Source organism: Candidozyma pseudohaemuli (assembly GCF_003013735.1).
Source record: "Candidozyma pseudohaemuli strain B12108 chromosome Unknown scaffold00012, whole genome shotgun sequence".
In the NCBI taxonomy this organism is placed as follows: domain Eukaryota; kingdom Fungi; phylum Ascomycota; class Pichiomycetes; order Serinales; family Metschnikowiaceae; genus Candidozyma; species Candidozyma pseudohaemuli.
The window spans coordinates 23446-42560 of record NW_020194446.1 but is presented as its reverse complement, the minus strand read 5'-3'; the positions used below and the strand labels follow the sequence as shown (position 1 = coordinate 42560).

Below are 19115 nucleotides of genomic sequence, written 5' to 3'. Positions count from 1 at the left end.
CGTCGAGGCCTCTACATAACTCAGGGCTGTCCGTGTAGGACCTGAGGCTGAGGAGTATGAAGGTGCTGGTGAAAGTGGTCTTCAATATGTAAATTAAAAGGTGATTACATGCTTCTACCGTATCTCGTCTCTGGGCATTGGCTATGTATAGTGTTCATGGTGGAACACGCTGACCATGTCGGCACCTTCAAAGTAGATTCCGTGCAAGTTCAAGCTGGTCAAGTTCTCGAAAATGCCATTGAAATACCGCCTCATCGGCTGGAGCTGGTGCGCTATGTACGTCTTCAAGGCCTGCTCGGAAACGGTGCAGCTGCTGAAATGTTCGGCGATCCAGTCGCTCGAGTCTGCTTTCAAGAGCGACAGGGTATAGTGGGTATTTTTGCCCAAGCTGACGAGCTTTTCGCTCTGGAGCTTGAAAAGTATGGCGTACATCACGAGGTAGAGCGCCTGGCTCTCGTCCACGTCTGGGTCCTCCTGGGCGATTTCGGGGTGGACCTTCAGCGACAATTCCTCGAGTACTTCGTTACATCCGTGGCAAGGACAGCTCTGCAACATGGAGCCACGGAACTCGGATTTATAGTATGCAAAAGATGCAAGAAAGTCGGGGATCTCGAGCCTTGTGAGTGTTCTTCCAAAGTCTGGTTTTTCAAACATCGAGAGGAAGAAGGCATCCGCAAGGCGGCGGTTGATCTTGTTGGCGTCCGAGATGGACGGCTCGTTGTCGCCCGTCATCTTGAGACAAGGAGTGGCGAAATCAAGCTTCAATGCTTCCAAGCCGGTGAGCTGTTTAAGGAATGCGCTCAATGGCTCTAGCTTGAGCTCGAGCATTTCTACTGGACGGAGCCAATCGTCCTGGGGGAAGGCTTCGATTTCGACAGCTTTCAATTGTGGCAATCCGCCGTTTTCGGCTGCAAATGAAGCAAGACAGTCGAAGAACTTGCTGTAGCACGCACACCCGAGCTGATGGCAGTCCACATGGAGTCTAAGCTTGGAAAGCTGGGAAATGTCTATGGAGCTGGCGATGCTGGAGAAGTCTAGGGGGGCGGCATCGTCATGCAAATGCGAGATCGAAAGAGAAGCTAGCTGGAGCTTTTCTTCCGGGTCCATGTGAGAGAGCACCTCGAGGCCTTGTTGATCCTGTGAAGCGCAGCTCAAATGCTGGAGTACAGACGACGACGGGATCGGCACCCTCGTGGTCGTCTTGGCAGCCTGGACGTCTATGGTGGAAAAATGGGAAACGGCCTGGTTGAGCTGATCCACTGAGTTGACGACGGTATGGGTCAAACGGTCCCCAGTGGCCGGAACAGGCGGATCCATGCGGAAAGTCCTCAAATCCAGGTTCTTCAAGGCCTTGACAAAACGACCCTGAAGTTCCGTGTCATCCACGGCCTCAAACGTAAAGTGCTTCACTAGCCCGGCGTTCTTTTCCAAAGCCTGGAGCAACCTCTCACAGCTCGTGTGATCCAGAACGATCGAACCGTTCTGACCTCCGGAAACGCCCCGGATCAAAGCAGAGTCAGAAACCCCAAGCGGGCGTGTCGCTCCATCAACAACCGTCACCTTCTGATACAAGGCCTCCAAGGCTATTGGGTGCAAAAAGCGGCTGGTAGAAGCCAAGGAAGCCAAATCCTGCTGTGGTAGCAACAGGCAGATATGTGCTAAGATGGGCGCTGGAAGGGAATCCATCGAAGCCTAGCTGGAGAAGAAGGAAAAAAAAGGGGGACGCAACATGGAGATTTTTCATTTTCTACAGCCGTGCACTGGGCCATGGATAGGGGTCTGGTCTTGGAAAGGTGCACGGGTGTGACATGTGGAGCTGCTTCTCGCAGGGTGCCCCACTCCTATATACCTGCATCATTTTGCAGCCAGTGAAGCTTGGACTTTTTTCTTCTCTGCTTACAACCGGGTGCCAATGTTCACGTGGATGGCCTTGGCCTGGGTGTAAGTGGTGAGGCCGTACTCGCCCAACTCACGACCGTTACCACTCAGCTTCACACCACCAAATGGAACGTGCATGTCGGTGTCGTTCGACGAGTTGATCCACACCATACCACTCTGGATGTCCGAGGCCATCTGGTGAGCCTTGACAAGGTTGGTGGTGAAAACGGCGGCACCCAATCCGTACTCGGTGGAGTTGGCCATCTCGATGGCCTCCTCGTCGGTGGAGTACTTGATCACAGTGACCACTGGTCCGAAGATCTCCTCACGAGCAACTCTGTAGGTCTGCTGAACCTCGGTAAGAACAGTAGGCTGGATAAAGAAACCCTTGCCGGCAGCGGTGTTGGCCTCACCACCCAAGGCGACCTTGGCGCCCTCGTCTTTACCGACCTTGATGTAGCTCAAGACCTTCTCGTACTGGCCTTGGGAAACCTGGGGACCAACAACGGCCTGGTCGTTGAAAACGTCACCCTGCTTGTAGTCGGACTTGATGTGGGCCACAAACTCCTTGACAAACTTGTCGTGGATCTTCTCGTGGACCAAGATTCTCGATGTGGCAGAACAGATCTGGCCCTGGTTGGACATGATACCAATGGCAGCCCACTTGACGGCCTGGTCCAATTCGGCGTCCTCTCTGATGATCAAAGGCGACTTTCCGCCCAATTCCGTCGTGACGGCCTTCATGTTGGAGGTGGCCAATTCAGACACAATCTTACCGGTAGCGGTAGAACCAGTGAAGGCGACCTTGTCGACGTCCTGGTGGCTAGCCAAGGCCGAACCGGCCGTGGCACCGTAACCAGAAATAATGTTTACCACACCAGGAGGGAAACCAGCCTCCTTGAAGTACTTAGCCACGAACAAGAGCGACAATGGGGTAATCTCGGAAGTTTTCAAAACCACAACGTTACCGGCAGCAAGGGCTGGAGCCAACTTCCAGGCAGCCATAAGCAAGGGGTAGTTCCAAGGAATGATCTGGCCACAGACGCCAAATGGCTCGTGAACGGTGTAGGCGAGTTTTCTGGGGTCGTTCTGGATAACCTTACCGGTGATCTTGTCGGCCCAACCAGCGTAGTACTTGAAAAGGCTGACGAACTCGGCAACGTCAAACTTGGCATTCTGCTCCTTGGTCTTACCAGAGTCCCAGGCCTCGAGGGTGTTGATCAACTCAATGTCCTTCTCCACCAATTGAGCAAACTTGTACAACAAGTCTCCTCTCTGGACACCAGTGTACTTCTTCCACTCACGGAATGCGTTTTTGGCAGCTCTGACGGCATCATCCACATCCTCCTTCTCAGCAGCATAGACGGAACCATTGATCTCGCCAGTGGATGGGTTGATGGACTCAATGATCTTACCCTTCTCAGACTTGACATATTCATTGTTGATGAACAAACCAGAAGGCTGCTTGTACTTTTGCCCGTCGGGCAAGGTGACTTCGTATTCCAATGGAAGAGACATTTTTGGATATCAGGATGAGGTGTGGTGTCGATTCCGGGGGCTTTATAGTCCACGATAAGACAGCGCCAAGCGCGACCCTTTTGGGTAAGTCCTTGCGAATGCACCCGTTGGGGCTCCAAATATTCCACAAAACGGCGGTTGAAGAAGTGTTCAAAATCTACCGAGCTGTTCTTTTGCTGTCGAATCATTGCAATATGGGAGATTTTGGGAAAAATGCTGTGAATTGATAGTGGATAATAGCGGACTTTTTCAGCTGGAGGGCATACAATGCACGCTGAGGGAAGGTTTAGCCTGCGTTTTGGAAAGTTAAGCCCAATGCCTTAATTGTGGAGAATTACATCATTGAGCTAGTTGCTGCAGAATAGGAAGGGTTGGGCTATATTGTGGGTGGCTCTAATGGTGCGGCTTATCTACGTATCAAAGTACTGATATAAGGTTGAACTGAATGATGAATTTTAGTATCGACTTGTATCTTTAAGTGGAATATTAATGGAATTGCCGAGACCATTAGCTCTAGGTAATTGCGCTTATGCGTGAATCCGAAGCCTGTTCTTATCGGCACTGCGACAGATGACCCTTCTAAACCCCTGAAAGTAGGCATTCTTCAATATCCGCTAGAAACCCCTGAGATTTTGTCAACTCTAGATTCCTGCAAGGCTTATGTCGGCAACGGTTTCTGCCCCCCATGAATATTATTTCACCGCATTCCGTTGCATGTAATTCCGGACCTGTCACCGCACTTTGACAGGTCCATCAATCCACCTCAATTTTCAAATCTTTAATATTTCAATTCGATTAAACCCAACTCCTCAAAGCCTTGCCAAGGGACTTTTTGCTGATCTCCTTTGACCCCTGGTATTCCCCACCGGAAAATCGAAGTCTATTTAGTGCCTCCTTCACATAGGTCTTGATTCCGCTTCCTCCACACCAGAACCACTCTTTTCCATGTCTGTTGATCTCTCCAACTTCAACAATACTCCAGCACACAATGAGTTCCGCTCAGACACATTCACGACACCCACAGTGTCGATGGTGAGTGCCTTGTCGAAAGCTACTCTCGGAGACGCAGTCTATAACGAAGACGATTCCACAACCAGGTTGGAAGATAAGGTCGCCAAGCTTGCTGGAAAGGAGGCTGGCCTTTTTTGTGTTTCGGGAACATTGCTGAATCAGATTGCCTTGAGATCCAATTTGTTCCAGCCTCCACATGGAGTACTCTGTGACCACAGATCGCATGTCTACATTCACGAAGCAGGTGGTTTGCCAACGCTTTCCCAGGCTATGGTTCAGACCGTGGCGCCCAAAAATGGCATTCACTTGACTTTGAAGGACGACATTTTGCCAAATTTCGTTCCAGATGATGGAGAAATCCACAGCTGTCCTACCAAGGTTATCTCCTTGGAGAATACATTGCATGGCATGTTGTTCCCGCTAGACGAGATTAAGAAAATTTCTGCCTTCTGTAAGAAGAACGATGTCCGTTTGCATTTGGACGGTGCCCGTTTGTGGAATGCTTCCGCCGCTACAGGTATCTCAATCGCTGAGTACGCCTCATACTTCGATTCCGTGTCTCTTTGCTTATCGAAGTCATTGGGTGCCCCAATTGGCTCAGTGCTTGTGGGCCTGAACAAGTTCATCAGAAAGGCAAACCATTTCCGTAAGCAGAATGGTGGTGGTATCAGACAGAGCGGTCTATTGGCTGAAATGGCCCTGGTCGCTATTGATGACAACATGGCGAAGTTGACACAAGTTGACGAGAGGGCAAAGGAAATTGGTAAGTACTGTGAGGAGCTTGGCTTTGTGCTTGAGCATCCAGTGCATACCAATTTTGTGTTCATCGATCTTGCAGCCAGTAAGATTGACAATGACTTTTTCGTCAAGTCTGCTGAGAAGCACGACGTCAAGGCTTACGGCAGTCGTTTGGCTTTCCATTTCCAGATCAGCGACGAAGCTATAGAGAATTTGAAGAAAGTTCTTCGTGAAACAGCCGAGGAAGCTAAGAGGAACCCTTGTGAGACCACAGAGGTGCAGAAGTTGTACAATGTGTACGACTCTAAATAAAATTATAGATATAATAAAGCTCTGGGAGTCAAAATTCTAGCGGATGGATCTTTAAAATTGTAAATCGTAGCAGGAGATGGAATTGTGTGTATGACTCAAATGGCTGCAACACTATCTAACAGTGCGATATCAAGAGTACCATACTGATAATGACCTGCCAACTATAAAATGAATCAATGGGACCATAAAAAGCACCCGACCATACTTTTCACATGCTCCAGAGGAGATTACAGACTCCGACAGCTTTTGAACGATGACTACAACTTCGAGAGTTGTCTTCGACTCTTGAGTTTGAAAGACCAACTACAAGTCCGCAATGTCAAGCACAACAAGCAGCTTGCTCTACTATCGCGTTTGTTCTTGAAGTGTGCTGTGAACTTCGCTCTACTGTCAATATATCCAGATCATCCCAGAGGTTTGTGGGAAGAGATTGAGTTTGAATACAATGAGCATGGTAAGCCTGAGATCAAAGGACGCCCATTCGCCTACAACAACAGCAACTCCAATGATTTATCATGCATAGCTATACTGTTGGAAGCAACAGCAGTTGGAGTCGACTTATCCCATGAAGAGCAGGACTCAGTCTCCTCTACGGAGTTCATGAGCCAATTTGAGGGTATCTTCGGAGGCTCAGAGGTAGAACAATTGAATAGCATTAAGACTACTTCGGAGCGTTATAATGCATTCAACCATTTGTGGACGTTGAAAGAGGCATTTACGAAATACTTGGGGTGTGGTTTGAACATCGACCTCTCGCTGTTTTCATTTGGGTTGACAGAAGTGCCCGAGAACGGCTGTCTCCCGCAGCAATCCGATTCAAAATTAACAAACTACGACATTGATTGGGTCGAGTGCCTGGTTGACTCTTCAAAGGTTCATCATGATCTACTAAAACTGGATCCCACGATGCACTGCTACTCTACAACATTAAAAGTGTGCGATAAACTACCAGTCATTGCTTCCATTATAACCAATTGTCAGGCTGAAGCTAGTGGAATACACTTGGATCTCTATGAAATCCTCAAAAATGAAATTATATAGATATATGAAACGTCATGATTCGCAAAACCAGTACAGGATAGTCAGTTCACAGCGTAATTTGCAACCATTCCAAAAATGTAAAAACATATATAATACATCAAAATTCGAAAATAAAGATTTTACGTATTTTTGTGATTCTCTCAAAATATAACATCAATTCCCCATCTCCCTAAAACCTCAGAGGGACCCTCCGTCTCCACATTCTTCTCTAATTCAAGATCGGTCCTGTGCGAATTTCCACACTATGTCCTTCTTAGCAGAGAAACACGCTAACTACTTCCGGCTATGCCTGAAGTCAATGCCTGCCAAGGCGCAGTCTGAAGACTCCAATAAGTTAGCTCTCATATACTTTACTGTTCACGGTCTTGCTTTGTTGGGGAGATTGGAAAAGGACATAGACAGAGAGGCAGCTGTCGCAGATATCTATGCCTACTTGATCCCGAGCTATGACGGGGAGATTTCAGGATTTAGGTCTAGTCAGACTTTTGCATTGGACGAGAAGAACGCTGACTATGATCTTCCCAACTTGCTGGCTACCTTCTTTGCGCTAGCGACGTTGTTAGCCTTTGAGGAGGACTTCTCGAAGAAGCTCGACAGAGACAGGATAATGAGGTTTGTCAGCCGATGTCAGATAAGGGAAGGAGAGAACAAGGGCTCCTTCAGACCCGTCATCGATCCTAAGGGTCAGCCTTGGGGAGAGTCGGATCTTCGTTTATGCTACATTGCAGCTGGTATCAGGAAGATGCTAGGATACGACAAGCTTGAGAATAGGCCGTTTGATATTGACGTGTCAAGCTTGGAGGCTTTCATTTTGGACAAGGTCAACTTCAATGGTGGTCTTTCATCGTCTTCACACACCGAGTCCCATTCAGGTCTCACCTTTTGTGGAATTGCAGCACTCAGGCTTCTTGGGACCGACCTTTCGGCACCCAAGCACTCTGAGTGGGTCGAGCTCACGAAACAATGGCTAGTCCATAGACAAGTCGACTATCCTGCGGGTCTCTACAAAGGTACATCCTATGAATATTACCAAGAATGCGACATCGGAGGATTCAATGGCAGAGAAAACAAATTTGCAGACACCTGCTACCTGTGGTGGGTGGTTGGGCTGCTCAATCTTTTAAGTGAAGACGGGGTTGGGTTGATAAACGACCAAGGTCTTCTCGACTACTTGCTTGACAGGACCCAGCATAAGCTTATAGGCGGCTTTGCCAAGGACACTGAGGCGTTCCCAGATCCGTTCCATTCATTTCTCGCTGTCTGCAGTGTCTCTCTCCTTAAGCATTCTTTGCATCTTTCTATCGAGGGAAGCGACGTTTTGGAACCGGTTGACGGAGAATTGGTTATAAGCCACAGGCTGCGAAAGTTCCTAGACCATATCTGGCGGTAAATGACGTCGAAGTGCAGCGCACAGGTAAATTCCTCGGAAACACGTTAAAGAACACTATTCCATAACGGAATACAGCCAATGACACAATTTTGGTCCCTTTTGGGATTGACTGTCTTGTGATCGTTATAAATGCCTGGATACAGACTACTCGCTAGGCTCGATCCACCTGCCAACCATCGCTTCAATAGGATGGACTTGCATATAGACGGGGCTCTTAAAGAGCCCAAATCTGCTCAAGTACGAACCAGGGCTTGCTTCTTTTCACACATTTCTCAGCACTGTTTCCTCCTCGGTGCAAATCTCCCCAAAGACCTTCTCATGGACCATGAGCAAACACCTCCAGCACCGAAAGCTTCGCTTGAAGCCAAGGTGCCCACCACTACTATCCACCTTATTTCCGGGGGTACCGCTGGTTTAATATCCGCCTTCACTCTCCAGCCATTGGATTTATTGAAGACAAGGTTGCAACAACAGAGACGCAGCAACACCGGCTTGCAAACGTCTATCAGCAAAGAACTCAAAAAATTAGCCAACATCAAAGACTTGTGGCGAGGCGCATTGCCATCCACTTTACGAACATCGGTGGGCGCTGGGCTCTACTTCACGATACTTTCACAAACTAGAACGTACTTGGCGAGCTTGAAACAGGTTAGTGAAAAGTCGTCGTCCAGTGTGTTACCCAAACTCTCACATGCGGAAAACTTGGCCACCGGGTTTGTCGTTAGAGCGGCCGTGGGCATCATCACAATGCCAATCACAATCATAAAAACCCGATTCGAGTCTAATTTGTACAATTACAACTCTATGTATGAGGGATTCGAGGGCATCTACAACGAAGGCGAGGGCCCCAAGGGCTCCTTCAGAAACTTTTTCAAAGGTACGGCCGCCACGCTAGCTCGAGACTGTCCTTACGCAGGGCTTTATGTTCTCTTCTACGAGAGCTTCAAAAACGATGTCATGCCCCAGCTCATTGTCCCTTTCAAAGCTAGCATTCCAGACAATTACCTTGCCAGTGTGACGAACTCTCTGTCAGCGGTATTGGCTGCACTGGTGGCTACGAGCATCACCGCACCATTCGATGCAGTGAAGACAAGACTACAGCTTATCGTCAGTGTTGGTAAGCCGCCCACGATTTGGGCAGCCACTAGGCAGATTATGCTGGAACCTGGTGGAGCCCGCAATCTCTTCAACGGACTTTCGCTCAGACTAGGACGTAAGGGTCTTAGTGCCGGTATCAGTTGGTGTATATACGAGGAGCTTCTCAAGTTTCTTTAGAAGCCATGTCATGTATCATAGACGGAAGGTGGATTTGCAGCCGCAGAAGTCACATGATCGAAGAATCAAGAGATGATCTTCACTATTTTCCGAATATTTAAGTATAAAAAAGTTAAAATATTTATTGCTCGAAAGCTTATTTCCTATGGCACCCAGCCGTGGGCTGTAGTGGGGCCTGTGATCCGGAGCGAGTGGGGCAGCGGAGGTACGGGTGTTTTGAGGACCTCGGAATCAAGCCGGGGTAATCAGCTATCAGAACCAACCTCCTACTCCAATGAATGAGGACTTGATCAATAGCGCAGTCAGCTTTCTCAAGGACCCCAATGTGGCGCTGTCGCCGCTAAACAAGAAAGTGGAGTTTTTGGAGACAAAAGGACTTAATGAAAATGAGATTGAAGAAGCTTTGAAGAGAGCCAACAACGCCTCCTCTTCATCTTCGACATCAACCACAGTCACTCCATCCACCAGCCAGCCTCAACAGCCTCAGCAGCCTCAAGGACCACCGGTGCCATATGACTACTACGGTATGGCTCCTCAGCCTCCTGAGAGAACTTGGAAGGACTACTTCATCATGGCCACAGCAACCGCCGGAGTTACCTACGGCTTGTACCAGGTTGTGTCACGCTACTTGATTCCTAGCATCATCCCCCCACTGCAGAGTAGGATTGATGCCGACAAGGAGGCGATCGACGAGGAGTTCATCAAGATTGACAAGGTGCTCGAACAACTCGGCACTGAGCAAAAGGAGATTAAAGATGCTAATGAGGGCAAGCTCAAGGAGATCGACGTTGTGATTGACAACATCAACGACTTCTTGAGCAAGTACAACAAGGACAAGTTGAAGTTTGACGACGACTTGCGGTTGATGAAGCTCGAGGTAGACAACTTAAAGAACAGTGTGGAGAAGAACATGAAGTTGACCAAGGACAACCTTCAGGACGAGCTTGCCGAGATCACTGAGGAATTGGGTTCCTTGAAGAACTTGATCAAGGCACGCAGCGGGAACTCGCTGGCGGACAACAGTGGGCCCCGCAAGGTGGCTCCCGTCTCGTCCATCCCATCCGCTTCCGAGATCTTGAAGAAGGCCAAGGCCAAGAACACAAACAACGCTCCCACCAACAACTCTGCTGGATCCTCGCAGCCCAACAGCGGCGACCACAGCAAAAACAGCAGCAACGCCCAGTCGCCCGTGCTGAACTTCGCCACGACGCTGAAGGAGACGAGGCCCTCTACACCCGGTAACATTTTTGCCGCCGGTATTCCAGAGTGGCAGCTCAAGCACAAGCAGGCCGAGGAGCAGGCCGAGAGAGAGAAGAAGCAGGCCGAGGCCGGCGAGGCCGAGGCCCCAGCCCAGAAGCCAGAGGACAAGGAAGACTTGAAGGACCTGATGGCAGCATGGCAGCAGCACACTGCTAGCGAGAACAACGACGACGAAGTTGTCAAGAAGTCGATCGAGAGTGTTGGTGTTCCCGCCTGGCAGCTCAGCGCTGGCAGCAACTAAAAGATAATATAGCAATGGCACATTATTTAATGCGGTGAAGGCTGGTTCGAAGGGTGTATTGAGCGGGATGACAAACTGGGACATCATCTCGTGAAGTCTGTAAGTGGAACCAACGATGTAACAATTTCGTATCTATCAAAGCTCTCTTCTTCAAATCGTCAATTGATACTCTTTTAGTTAAGATTTGAAAAAAGAGATCGAGCTTTGGTTGGTCCGTTCATGTGCAGCTTGTGAGACACCTTAGCGCTAGGTGTAGAAGCCTTGGTCCGGACCAAGCCACCAACGCGTACATTTTTTTTAAATATCTTCACGTTATCGATGTGAAGCCTTCTCTTATTAAATATTATCATTCTTTCACGTTCTGGATCACCCCTTCTTTTTCGCTTCCTCTGACTGGCTGTCAGCGGCATTTGAGCCCTTCCTGCGTCAGCGCATTGTAGCAACATTTCGCAGCCGCTTGGAGCTACAACAAGACCTGTCAAGGGCTTTTAACCAAATGAAAAGACCGTTGCAGCTGGAACCCTTCGGTGAACAGCTCGAAAAACTCCGAAACTTGCATAACACGAAAAGTCAATCAAAACAGTATGCTTTAGCGGCCGTGGCAGCAGCAGCTGCAGTGAAACAGAACCAGGCTTTGTACGGGTACAACCTGGGCAACATCCAGGCAAGAGTGGAGAGACCTGAAAACGGGCAGCCCCGGAGGCTTCCGTTGATGTACCTGAACGTGGACCAGATGAGTGCGCTGATGGCTGCTAGTCACGGTGCTTATAGAGAGGGTGTGGACGACCAGAAGCACATATTTCAAAACTGGAACCAGCGGGAGACTCCTCGGTATGTGGCTGGCCAGAACTGGCATGGAGGTGCTTCTGGAGAGACTGGCATGTTGAGTGGGCGTCAGAGCCTCGAAGGACACGGGTATCTGAGTATGGACGGCCATCCAGCTCAGAGCGGTGGTAACTACGGAGCCCAAGGACCCCAGGGCCAGAATTTCCATGGAACGAGCTTTCCAGATTTGCATGGCAACGGCAAGGAAGTGGGTGGTGGCCAGGGCTTGGGCCATCAAAGCCTCACCAGTAACCACCAAAGTTCGAATTGGAACCCCCAGATCAACTCCCAGCTGGTCAATGGCTACGGAAGAGTTAGCCAGGTGAAACCCAGCGCCAACATGTTCTCTGCCAACATGTTCAGCATGGCACCTTCGCTGCTGGACTCGTCGTCCGTGTTGGGCTCCTCCAGATCCAACGTCTCGAACCCTTCTTTGACTAGTCAGTCCCCTTCACACTCGTTGTTTTCCAGAGCGCTGCCCAGCCACGACTCTGACTCTCAGGAGAGTATCAACGACACCGAGCCGTTGACGAAACCAGGCATGGACTCGTGGAACCAGAACCTCGAGGGCAACCTCCAAGGAAGCCTTTTGCGGTCAATCTGGACATCGCCACAGGCCCAGCCTGCCACAGCCATCTCCTTGGGTAAGTGGTAGGCTTGCAAGGCTTGCAAGGCTCTGCCAGGCTGTGGGGTGCCAGTAAGCTAGCATTGGGGATCAAAGTTTGACGGATACGCAACTTTCATTTTCTCTCAACCCCTTTTTCTACCATTTTGCTTGAGAATCGGAAAATTCTTATTATATAGGCGTTTAGGTGTACATCAAAGAAACGATATTTTGTTGCAACCAGCTCTGTATATGTGCGCTCTCGGCTACGCACCAACTCTAAGAACTCCACCACCATGGCTTCAGAAGTCAAGGCTGAAAAGCTAGTGCAAACGTCGCTTAGTAAGAGAACCCAACCAAAAGCGTTTGTGGTTTTGCTCAAGCAGCTAAATGAAAAAGCGCCCATCCCTGATAACGAATTGGCAAGTGCCCTTCTATCGTTACCGAAGAATAGATCGTTATGGAGACTTCAACACAGATATGCTTTTGCATTTGCAGCAGAGAGTGATACAAACACTCAGAAGCTTATGGGTGGATTGCACGGTCTTTCCATTGAAGCCCAGCGGGAGTTTATCTTGTTTTTGAAGAGCCACTACAAGTCCTTCCCCGAGACCGTGCTTCTGAGTTTTGTCAATAAAGCTTTGCCCGATTACACGGCTCAATACCAAAGTCTATTGCAATCCGATGCAAACGAAGAAGTGAAAAATGTTTGGTATCATTTGCTTTTCTTGTGGGGAAGCATCATTGATAATGTCGGTTCGGTGATTCTGAAAGAGCAATTCCGTGGCTTGGCCTTGGACATTATGAGCCAGCTACAGACCTTAGGTGGCACCAGCCAGCTAGCGTACTTTTCCAAAAAAGCGAACAGTTTGTTGAATACAGCAGATTTACACAAGGAGCTTCAAGCAGTCGGAGCTGTTAAAAGAGAGAAGGTTACTGCCACGCCAGTGAGAAAAGCCTTCGCTTTGAACCAACATTCTAAAAAAGTCATCAAAATAAACAGGCTCAAGAGGCTATTGTGGCTCAATGAGCGCTTCAAGCAGTGGAAGATCGAAAAGCTCATGGAGCACTATATTACTTTCTTCCATATCGACACGACCAAATTCGACGAGTTCGTCAAGGATGTGGTTCAAATTCTTTTTAACGGTATCTCAATTGCCATCCAGCAACAGGAAAGCCCTTATGTTCTTTTCAACTGGAAGAACTACATCGTGAGTCGATTTCCTGTCTACCTCAAGGAATCCAGACCTAAAAACGACGGCTCGTCTAATATCGAGAGTGTTATTCTCAAAACAGTTGCTGGATTCAATGATGCATACATCACCGAGATGATCGTCGGCGGAAGGTCCTCCCATCCATACGACTTGCGTAAAGTCTTCTTACGAAGCTGCATGTATCAGGACCTTGTCACGGTGTCTTCATACACGAAAACGTTTCCAGAAGATTCTGAGTCTGTGACTTGGTCTCATATCACCCACGAGAAGAGTGTTCTCAGCCACACAGACCATCTCAAGTCTGAGTTCAACTCGAAGCTCCTCAACATCAACACTGAATTCACTTCTTTAAGCGAAAGTTTGTTCATAAACTTTTTGGAGGAATTGACGTCCACAGATATTCAGTATCTGATTGCAAAGCAAGAACAATTACGCTCCCTTGTCTCCAGCTCGTTCGAGAAACTCATAAAGGAAAAATCCAACGAGAAACTCGTCCGGCTTGTGTTAGGACTTCTGATTTGTCTACCGGTCACTAACTATGTTTACTTCGTAGATCCTCAAGGTCCATGGGGTATCATCGATCCCCTCATTGCCTACATCGATAATGACAGCTTTGGTGCTGACGCTGATGACAACAACTTCCAGGAGACATTTTCCTACTTTGGTATTCTCATGACGGGCTCAATAGCAATGACCAAATTCTTTGGAGTTGACTTCGTCTCGGTGTCATTGGGGAACTCATATACCATCGACTTCATGAACCGTTTTTACTACAGACTGTGTGCTAACTTCACGAACAGAGTGGAACCAGAGAAGCCCGCTGATGTCAACACTGCGAACAAGTATAACGAGATTTTGAGTGAGTGGGCGAATGCATTGTTTGATGTGAACAATGATGGCTTATCAGACGATCTTATCAAGTCAGTCAATGTCAAGCAGATATACAAATTAGTGTTTGTTATATTTCAAGGCGCTATCACAGCCAATATTGCGGGCAGTTTGGCATCACCTAATCTCAGCAATGGTATTGACTACTTATCACAAGACTTTTTGGCGCCTAGCTCTGCCGAAATCATACACTGGATTGTATCAAACGTGGGTCCATTGCAAAGGAACAGTGACATTTTCCTTCAGATACTATGGAAGATAATCCAGAGTAATTTGGGGGAGAACAAGGAAGAAAGCTCAGAGACGAACTACATCTTTCAACTCGTGTTGAATCTCGTGGGCAAAGAGCTTCTCGAGTCGCTCTATGCTTTCAGAAACTGGGAAAACAAGGAGATTATGCTCAAGTTGGTGCGTGTTGTGAAGAAGAAGGCTGACGAGGAATATAATAGAGTCGACCGTCCTCTTCAGCTGCAGAAGCACAAAGAGGGTGATTCGTTGGTGTCTACAATTAGACAAGCTTTGCAGACGTTTCTCACCCTGGATGATGAAGTATCTGAACATCACGTATGGAGAGCATTCCGTACAATGTGGAAAGTCACAGAAAGTGACGAGATCCTCGAGCTTTTGCTCAACGAGATAAAAATGAACCACAGCAACAAGTCAGCTCATGGTTCAAGCGCCGAAGAGGGCAGAATCTTGATTGATTTTTTGGCCTTTCTTGTTGTATTGACAAGCCAGAACTCGGCGGAGATGAGTGATTCAGAGTTGATATCAAGGTTCAATGAGGTGAAGCCTCGAGGAATTGGCCCAATGCTGTTCGGCAACAAATTCTCTTTGGGTATGGAAAACCATCACTCCAGTATACTTGGTGGTACGGTTTCGCAAGAGGAAGAGAACAAAGCAACTGAGGCTGTTGATTCGAAACCTCCAAAAGATGACTTGATGATGGACTTTGAAATGGATGATCTTTTCAATGACAAGGCAGATGACCTTTTCGGTGACACTGGCGATGCAGCGATTTCAAGGCCTGCCTCGCCTCCTTTGAAGGTTGGCTCGCTATACAACGATGTTGTTTCAGGCACCTCGGTATTGAGAAGGATGCTTAATCAGCTTCTGCAAACAGAAACCGAGCATCACGATGCAGAAGTCCTCAAGATTGTGCTTCTGCAACAGCTTGAGCAGTTTCTTTTGGTGAAGCGTGTCTCAGCCTAGAGCCAGTGAGGGGACTCTGATTTGCAACCATTTCGCGATGGAGTTTAAATTAAACTATGATTCAGTCACCTGGTTATTTGGTTGGCATGGTGATGAAAGAAGTTATTTGAGTGATTTGCTTTGAATTAATTTCCACTCCTTTGCTTTACTAGATGTTGGCTACATATGGACCTCGCTACACGTCTCCAACGCGTGTAGCACCAGTCAAGTGACGCCACACTTTCCAAATCCCGAACACATAGTTTGAGCAACACGTTCTCCAAACATCATATGAATTCCACTACAAGTAAATATAGAACGGTCACTTTACACAGCTTCCTGATGTTTTGGTAACTGGGGAATCTCCACCAGTGCATCCTAGTACCGCGCCGCGTCGCGTTTTTGATCGCATCATCTCTCCATACTAGCCTATCTCTAATCCATCCAGAACTAATAAACCAGCAATCTTAGCATGTCACAAGATCCCAATGCTCTCAAAAGAGCGTGGTATCAGAGTCAAGAAGGAGCTCACTCCTTGCCTGTGGGATCACAAAACATAGATTCCAAGCTCGAGCTTTCTGAGTCTCAGCAGCAGTTGCTTAAGCGTGTTAAGAGACCTAACGGAAATGAAGAGCCGCTGGAGTTCGAGAAAGAGCTTGTGGAGATGACAGAGCTGGCACTGGCTTTTCTGGAAGAGCTGCAGAGCTGGAAAAGACCTCCCTTGCCCAAAGATTATGCATCCAAAGATATCACATTTCAGCAGCTAGATGCCGAGGAGGCTACGCATGGAGACGAGTCCAGTGCCCGTTTTTTCGGTATCACAGACGAAGGTCATTCTGTTCTTTGTAATGTGACGGGTTTCTTGCATTATTTCTACGTGCCCGTGCCAAGAGGATTCTTTCCAGACCAGCATTTGACTCAGTTCATCTCCTACTTGAAAGTCAACTACTTTGGCATTGAGACTGTCGAAATTGTCAATAAAGAGCTGATCTGGGGCTTCAACAATAACAACAAGTCGCCGTTCTTCAAGGTCATTGTGAATAACGCGAGAAACATCACCAAGGTAAGAGGTGCCTTCGAGAGGGGCGAGGTTCGCTTTGAGCAGCTCTTTCCGCCAACATGTGTCAGTTACGATAATATCAACTACTTGCTTCGAATGATGATTGATTGTGGTATCACGGGTATGTCATGGATCACTGTCCCTGCTGGATCTTACGAGCTCACCGAAAAAGACCTCAAGGTGTCTACTTGTCAGATCGAGTGCACTGTCGACTACAGAAAATTGATCTCGCATCCATCTGAGGGTGAATGGTTGAAAATGGCCCCTCTACGTATCATGTCTTTTGATATCGAGTGTGCCGGCAGAAAGGGCGTGTTTCCCGAAGCCAACCAGGATCCTGTCATTCAAATTGCCAATGTCATCTCCAGGTACGGTGAACCCAGGCCGTTTGTGCGTAACGTTTTTACAGTCAAAAGCTGTCTCCCCATTATCGGTTCAGAGATCTTTTCGAACGAGGAGGAAAGAGACATGCTTATGGCTTGGAGAGACTTCGTTGTGAAAGCCGATCCTGATGTCATTATTGGTTACAACACCGCCAATTTCGATCTTCCGTATCTTCTTGATAGAGCCAAGGCTCTCAACATTCCCAAATTCCCCTACTTCGGAAGAATGGTGAACATACGGCAGGAAGTCAGCAACTCGACTTTCAGTTCCCGTGCTTACGGTACCCGTGAGAACAAGGTTGTCAACATCGATGGCAGAATGCAGCTTGACTTGTTACAGTTTATTCAAAGAGAGTACAAGTTACGTTCGTACACATTGAACTCGGTCTCTGCCCATTTCTTGGGTGAACAGAAAGAAGATGTTCAGCATTCTATTATCACTGATCTTCAAAATGGTACTGCTGAAACGAGGCGAAGATTAGCTGTTTACTGTTTGAAAGATGCCTACCTTCCTTTGCGGTTGCTTGAGAAATTGATGTGTTTGGTCAACTACACCGAAATGGCAAGAGTCACTGGTGTTCCTTTTTCGTATCTTTTGGCCAGAGGACAGCAAATTAAGGTCATTTCCCAGCTTTTCCGGAAGTGTTTACAAGAAGACATCGTTGTGCCAAACATGAAGAGTGAAGGAAGTAATGAAGAGTATGAAGGTGCCACAGTCATTGAGCCCATTAGGGGATACTACGACGTGCCAATTGCCACTTTGGATTTCAGCTCTTTGTATCCCTCCATTATGATGGCTCACAATTTGTGTTATACCACACTTTTGAACAAACAATCGATCAAAGCATACAATTTGTCAGAGGATGACTACACGCATACGCCAAATGGTGACTACTTTGTCAAGGAGACGAAGAAGAAGGGAATTCTCCCCACTATTTTGAATGAATTGTTGACCGCCAGAAAGAAAGCCAAGGCAGATCTTAAGAAAGAGAGTGATCCATTCAAGCGAGATGTGCTCAACGGTAGACAATTAGCATTGAAGATTTCTGCCAACTCCGTTTATGGTTTTACTGGTGCTACAGTGGGTAAATTACCCTGTCTTGCGATCTCCTCGTCAGTCACTGCTTTTGGTAGAGAAATGATTGAAAAGACAAAGAATGTTGTTCAAGATAAATACAACACAGGTAATGGCTACACTTATGATGCTCAAGTCATTTATGGTGATACAGATTCTGTCATGGTTAAGTTTGGACATCAAGACTTGGAAACGTGCATGAAGTTGGGAGAAGAAGCGGCAGCTTATGTCTCCACTAAATTTATTAAGCCCATCAAGTTGGAGTTCGAAAAGGTCTACTTCCCATATCTTTTGATCAACAAAAAGAGATACGCTGGTTTGTACTGGACTAACCCTGACAAGTTCGATAAGATGGACACAAAGGGTATCGAGACAGTGAGAAGAGACAATTGCCGTTTGGTTCAAAATGTTATCACAAGGGTTTTGGAGTACATTTTGGAAGAAAGAAACGTCCCAAAGGCAGAAAGATTTGTCAAGCAAACCATCGCTGACTTGTTGCAGAACAGAGTTGATTTATCGCAACTAGTCATTACCAAAGCGTTTTCAAAGCACGAATACGACAGTAAGCAAGCTCACGTTGAGCTCGCTAAACGAATGAGGAAGAGAGATGCTGGTTCAGCTCCAACCCTAGGTGACAGAGTTGCTTATGTCATCATCAATGCATCAAGTTCCAAGAACTACGAAAAGTCCGAGGATCCCCTTTACGTTTTGGAGAACTCTCTTGCCATCGACGTCAAATACTACTTGGAGAATCAACTTTCAAACCCCTTGTTGAGAATTTTCGAGCCTATTCTCGGTGAGAAGAAGGCAAAGGAATTACTTGCCGGTGCACATACGAGAACCATTAAGATGAGTGCACCGAAGGGTGGTGGATTGATGAAGTTTGCAAAGAAGGCGGAACTATGCAAGAACTGTAAGTCACCTTTGAAAGCGAACAACAAGGGTGCCTTGTGTGAGAATTGCATTTCCAAAGCTCCAGAATTATACTGCGACGCGTTGGCTCAGATGAATTATTTGGAGAACAAGTTTTCCAGACTCTGGACAGAGTGTCAAAGATGCCAGGGATCACTTCATCAGGAGGTTCTTTGCTCCAATAAGGACTGTCCGATCTTCTACATGAGAAAGAAGGCAGAGAAGGATGCTTCACAACAAGTGCAAGAGCTTCAAAAATGGGACGAAACGGTATGGTAGTGTCATCAATATATTTATAC

The 19115-nt window shown here is 47.5% G+C and overlaps 9 protein-coding genes across 9 annotated transcripts; 7 read left to right on the top strand and 2 right to left on the bottom strand.

Annotated features, from left to right (window-relative positions):
* Positions 1-141: 141 nt before the first annotated feature.
* C7M61_004041 (F-box protein) lies at positions 142-1686 on the bottom strand (the record flags this gene model as incomplete). Its single annotated transcript, XM_024859370.1, has 1 exon — positions 142-1686. One exon carries the CDS (start codon positions 1684-1686, stop codon positions 142-144), a length of 1545 nt encoding a protein of 514 aa, XP_024712342.1.
* Positions 1687-1896: 210 nt separating this feature from the next.
* C7M61_004040 (uncharacterized protein) lies at positions 1897-3396 on the bottom strand (the record flags this gene model as incomplete). Its single annotated transcript, XM_024859369.1, has 1 exon — positions 1897-3396. One exon carries the CDS (start codon positions 3394-3396, stop codon positions 1897-1899), a length of 1500 nt encoding a protein of 499 aa, XP_024712341.1.
* A 945-nt stretch (positions 3397-4341) lies between these two features.
* Positions 4342-5457, top strand: C7M61_004039 (threonine aldolase; the record flags this gene model as incomplete). Its single annotated transcript, XM_024859368.1, has 1 exon — positions 4342-5457. The coding sequence occupies one exon, from the start codon at positions 4342-4344 to the stop codon at positions 5455-5457; it is 1116 nt and encodes a 371-aa protein (XP_024712340.1).
* Positions 5458-5625: 168 nt separating this feature from the next.
* On the top strand, positions 5626-6498 carry LYS5 (holo-[acyl-carrier-protein] synthase; the record flags this gene model as incomplete). The annotated part of the gene is made up of 1 exon (XM_024859367.1): positions 5626-6498. One exon carries the CDS (start codon positions 5626-5628, stop codon positions 6496-6498), a length of 873 nt encoding a protein of 290 aa, XP_024712339.1.
* A 244-nt stretch (positions 6499-6742) lies between these two features.
* C7M61_004037 (uncharacterized protein) lies at positions 6743-9163 on the top strand (the record flags this gene model as incomplete). The annotated part of the gene is made up of 2 exons (XM_024859366.1): positions 6743-7840; positions 8165-9163. 2 exons carry the CDS (start codon positions 6743-6745, stop codon positions 9161-9163), a joined length of 2097 nt encoding a protein of 698 aa, XP_024712338.1.
* A 274-nt stretch (positions 9164-9437) lies between these two features.
* On the top strand, positions 9438-10664 carry PEX14 (Pex14p; the record flags this gene model as incomplete). The annotated part of the gene is made up of 1 exon (XM_024859365.1): positions 9438-10664. The coding sequence occupies one exon, from the start codon at positions 9438-9440 to the stop codon at positions 10662-10664; it is 1227 nt and encodes a 408-aa protein (XP_024712337.1).
* A 496-nt stretch (positions 10665-11160) lies between these two features.
* C7M61_004035 (uncharacterized protein) lies at positions 11161-12144 on the top strand (the record flags this gene model as incomplete). The annotated part of the gene is made up of 1 exon (XM_024859364.1): positions 11161-12144. The coding sequence occupies one exon, from the start codon at positions 11161-11163 to the stop codon at positions 12142-12144; it is 984 nt and encodes a 327-aa protein (XP_024712336.1).
* A 245-nt stretch (positions 12145-12389) lies between these two features.
* Positions 12390-15407, top strand: MED5 (Med5p; the record flags this gene model as incomplete). Its single annotated transcript, XM_024859363.1, has 1 exon — positions 12390-15407. One exon carries the CDS (start codon positions 12390-12392, stop codon positions 15405-15407), a length of 3018 nt encoding a protein of 1005 aa, XP_024712335.1.
* A 451-nt stretch (positions 15408-15858) lies between these two features.
* On the top strand, positions 15859-19095 carry POL3 (DNA-directed DNA polymerase delta; the record flags this gene model as incomplete). Its single annotated transcript, XM_024859362.1, has 1 exon — positions 15859-19095. The coding sequence occupies one exon, from the start codon at positions 15859-15861 to the stop codon at positions 19093-19095; it is 3237 nt and encodes a 1078-aa protein (XP_024712334.1).
* Positions 19096-19115: the final 20 nt, after the last annotated feature.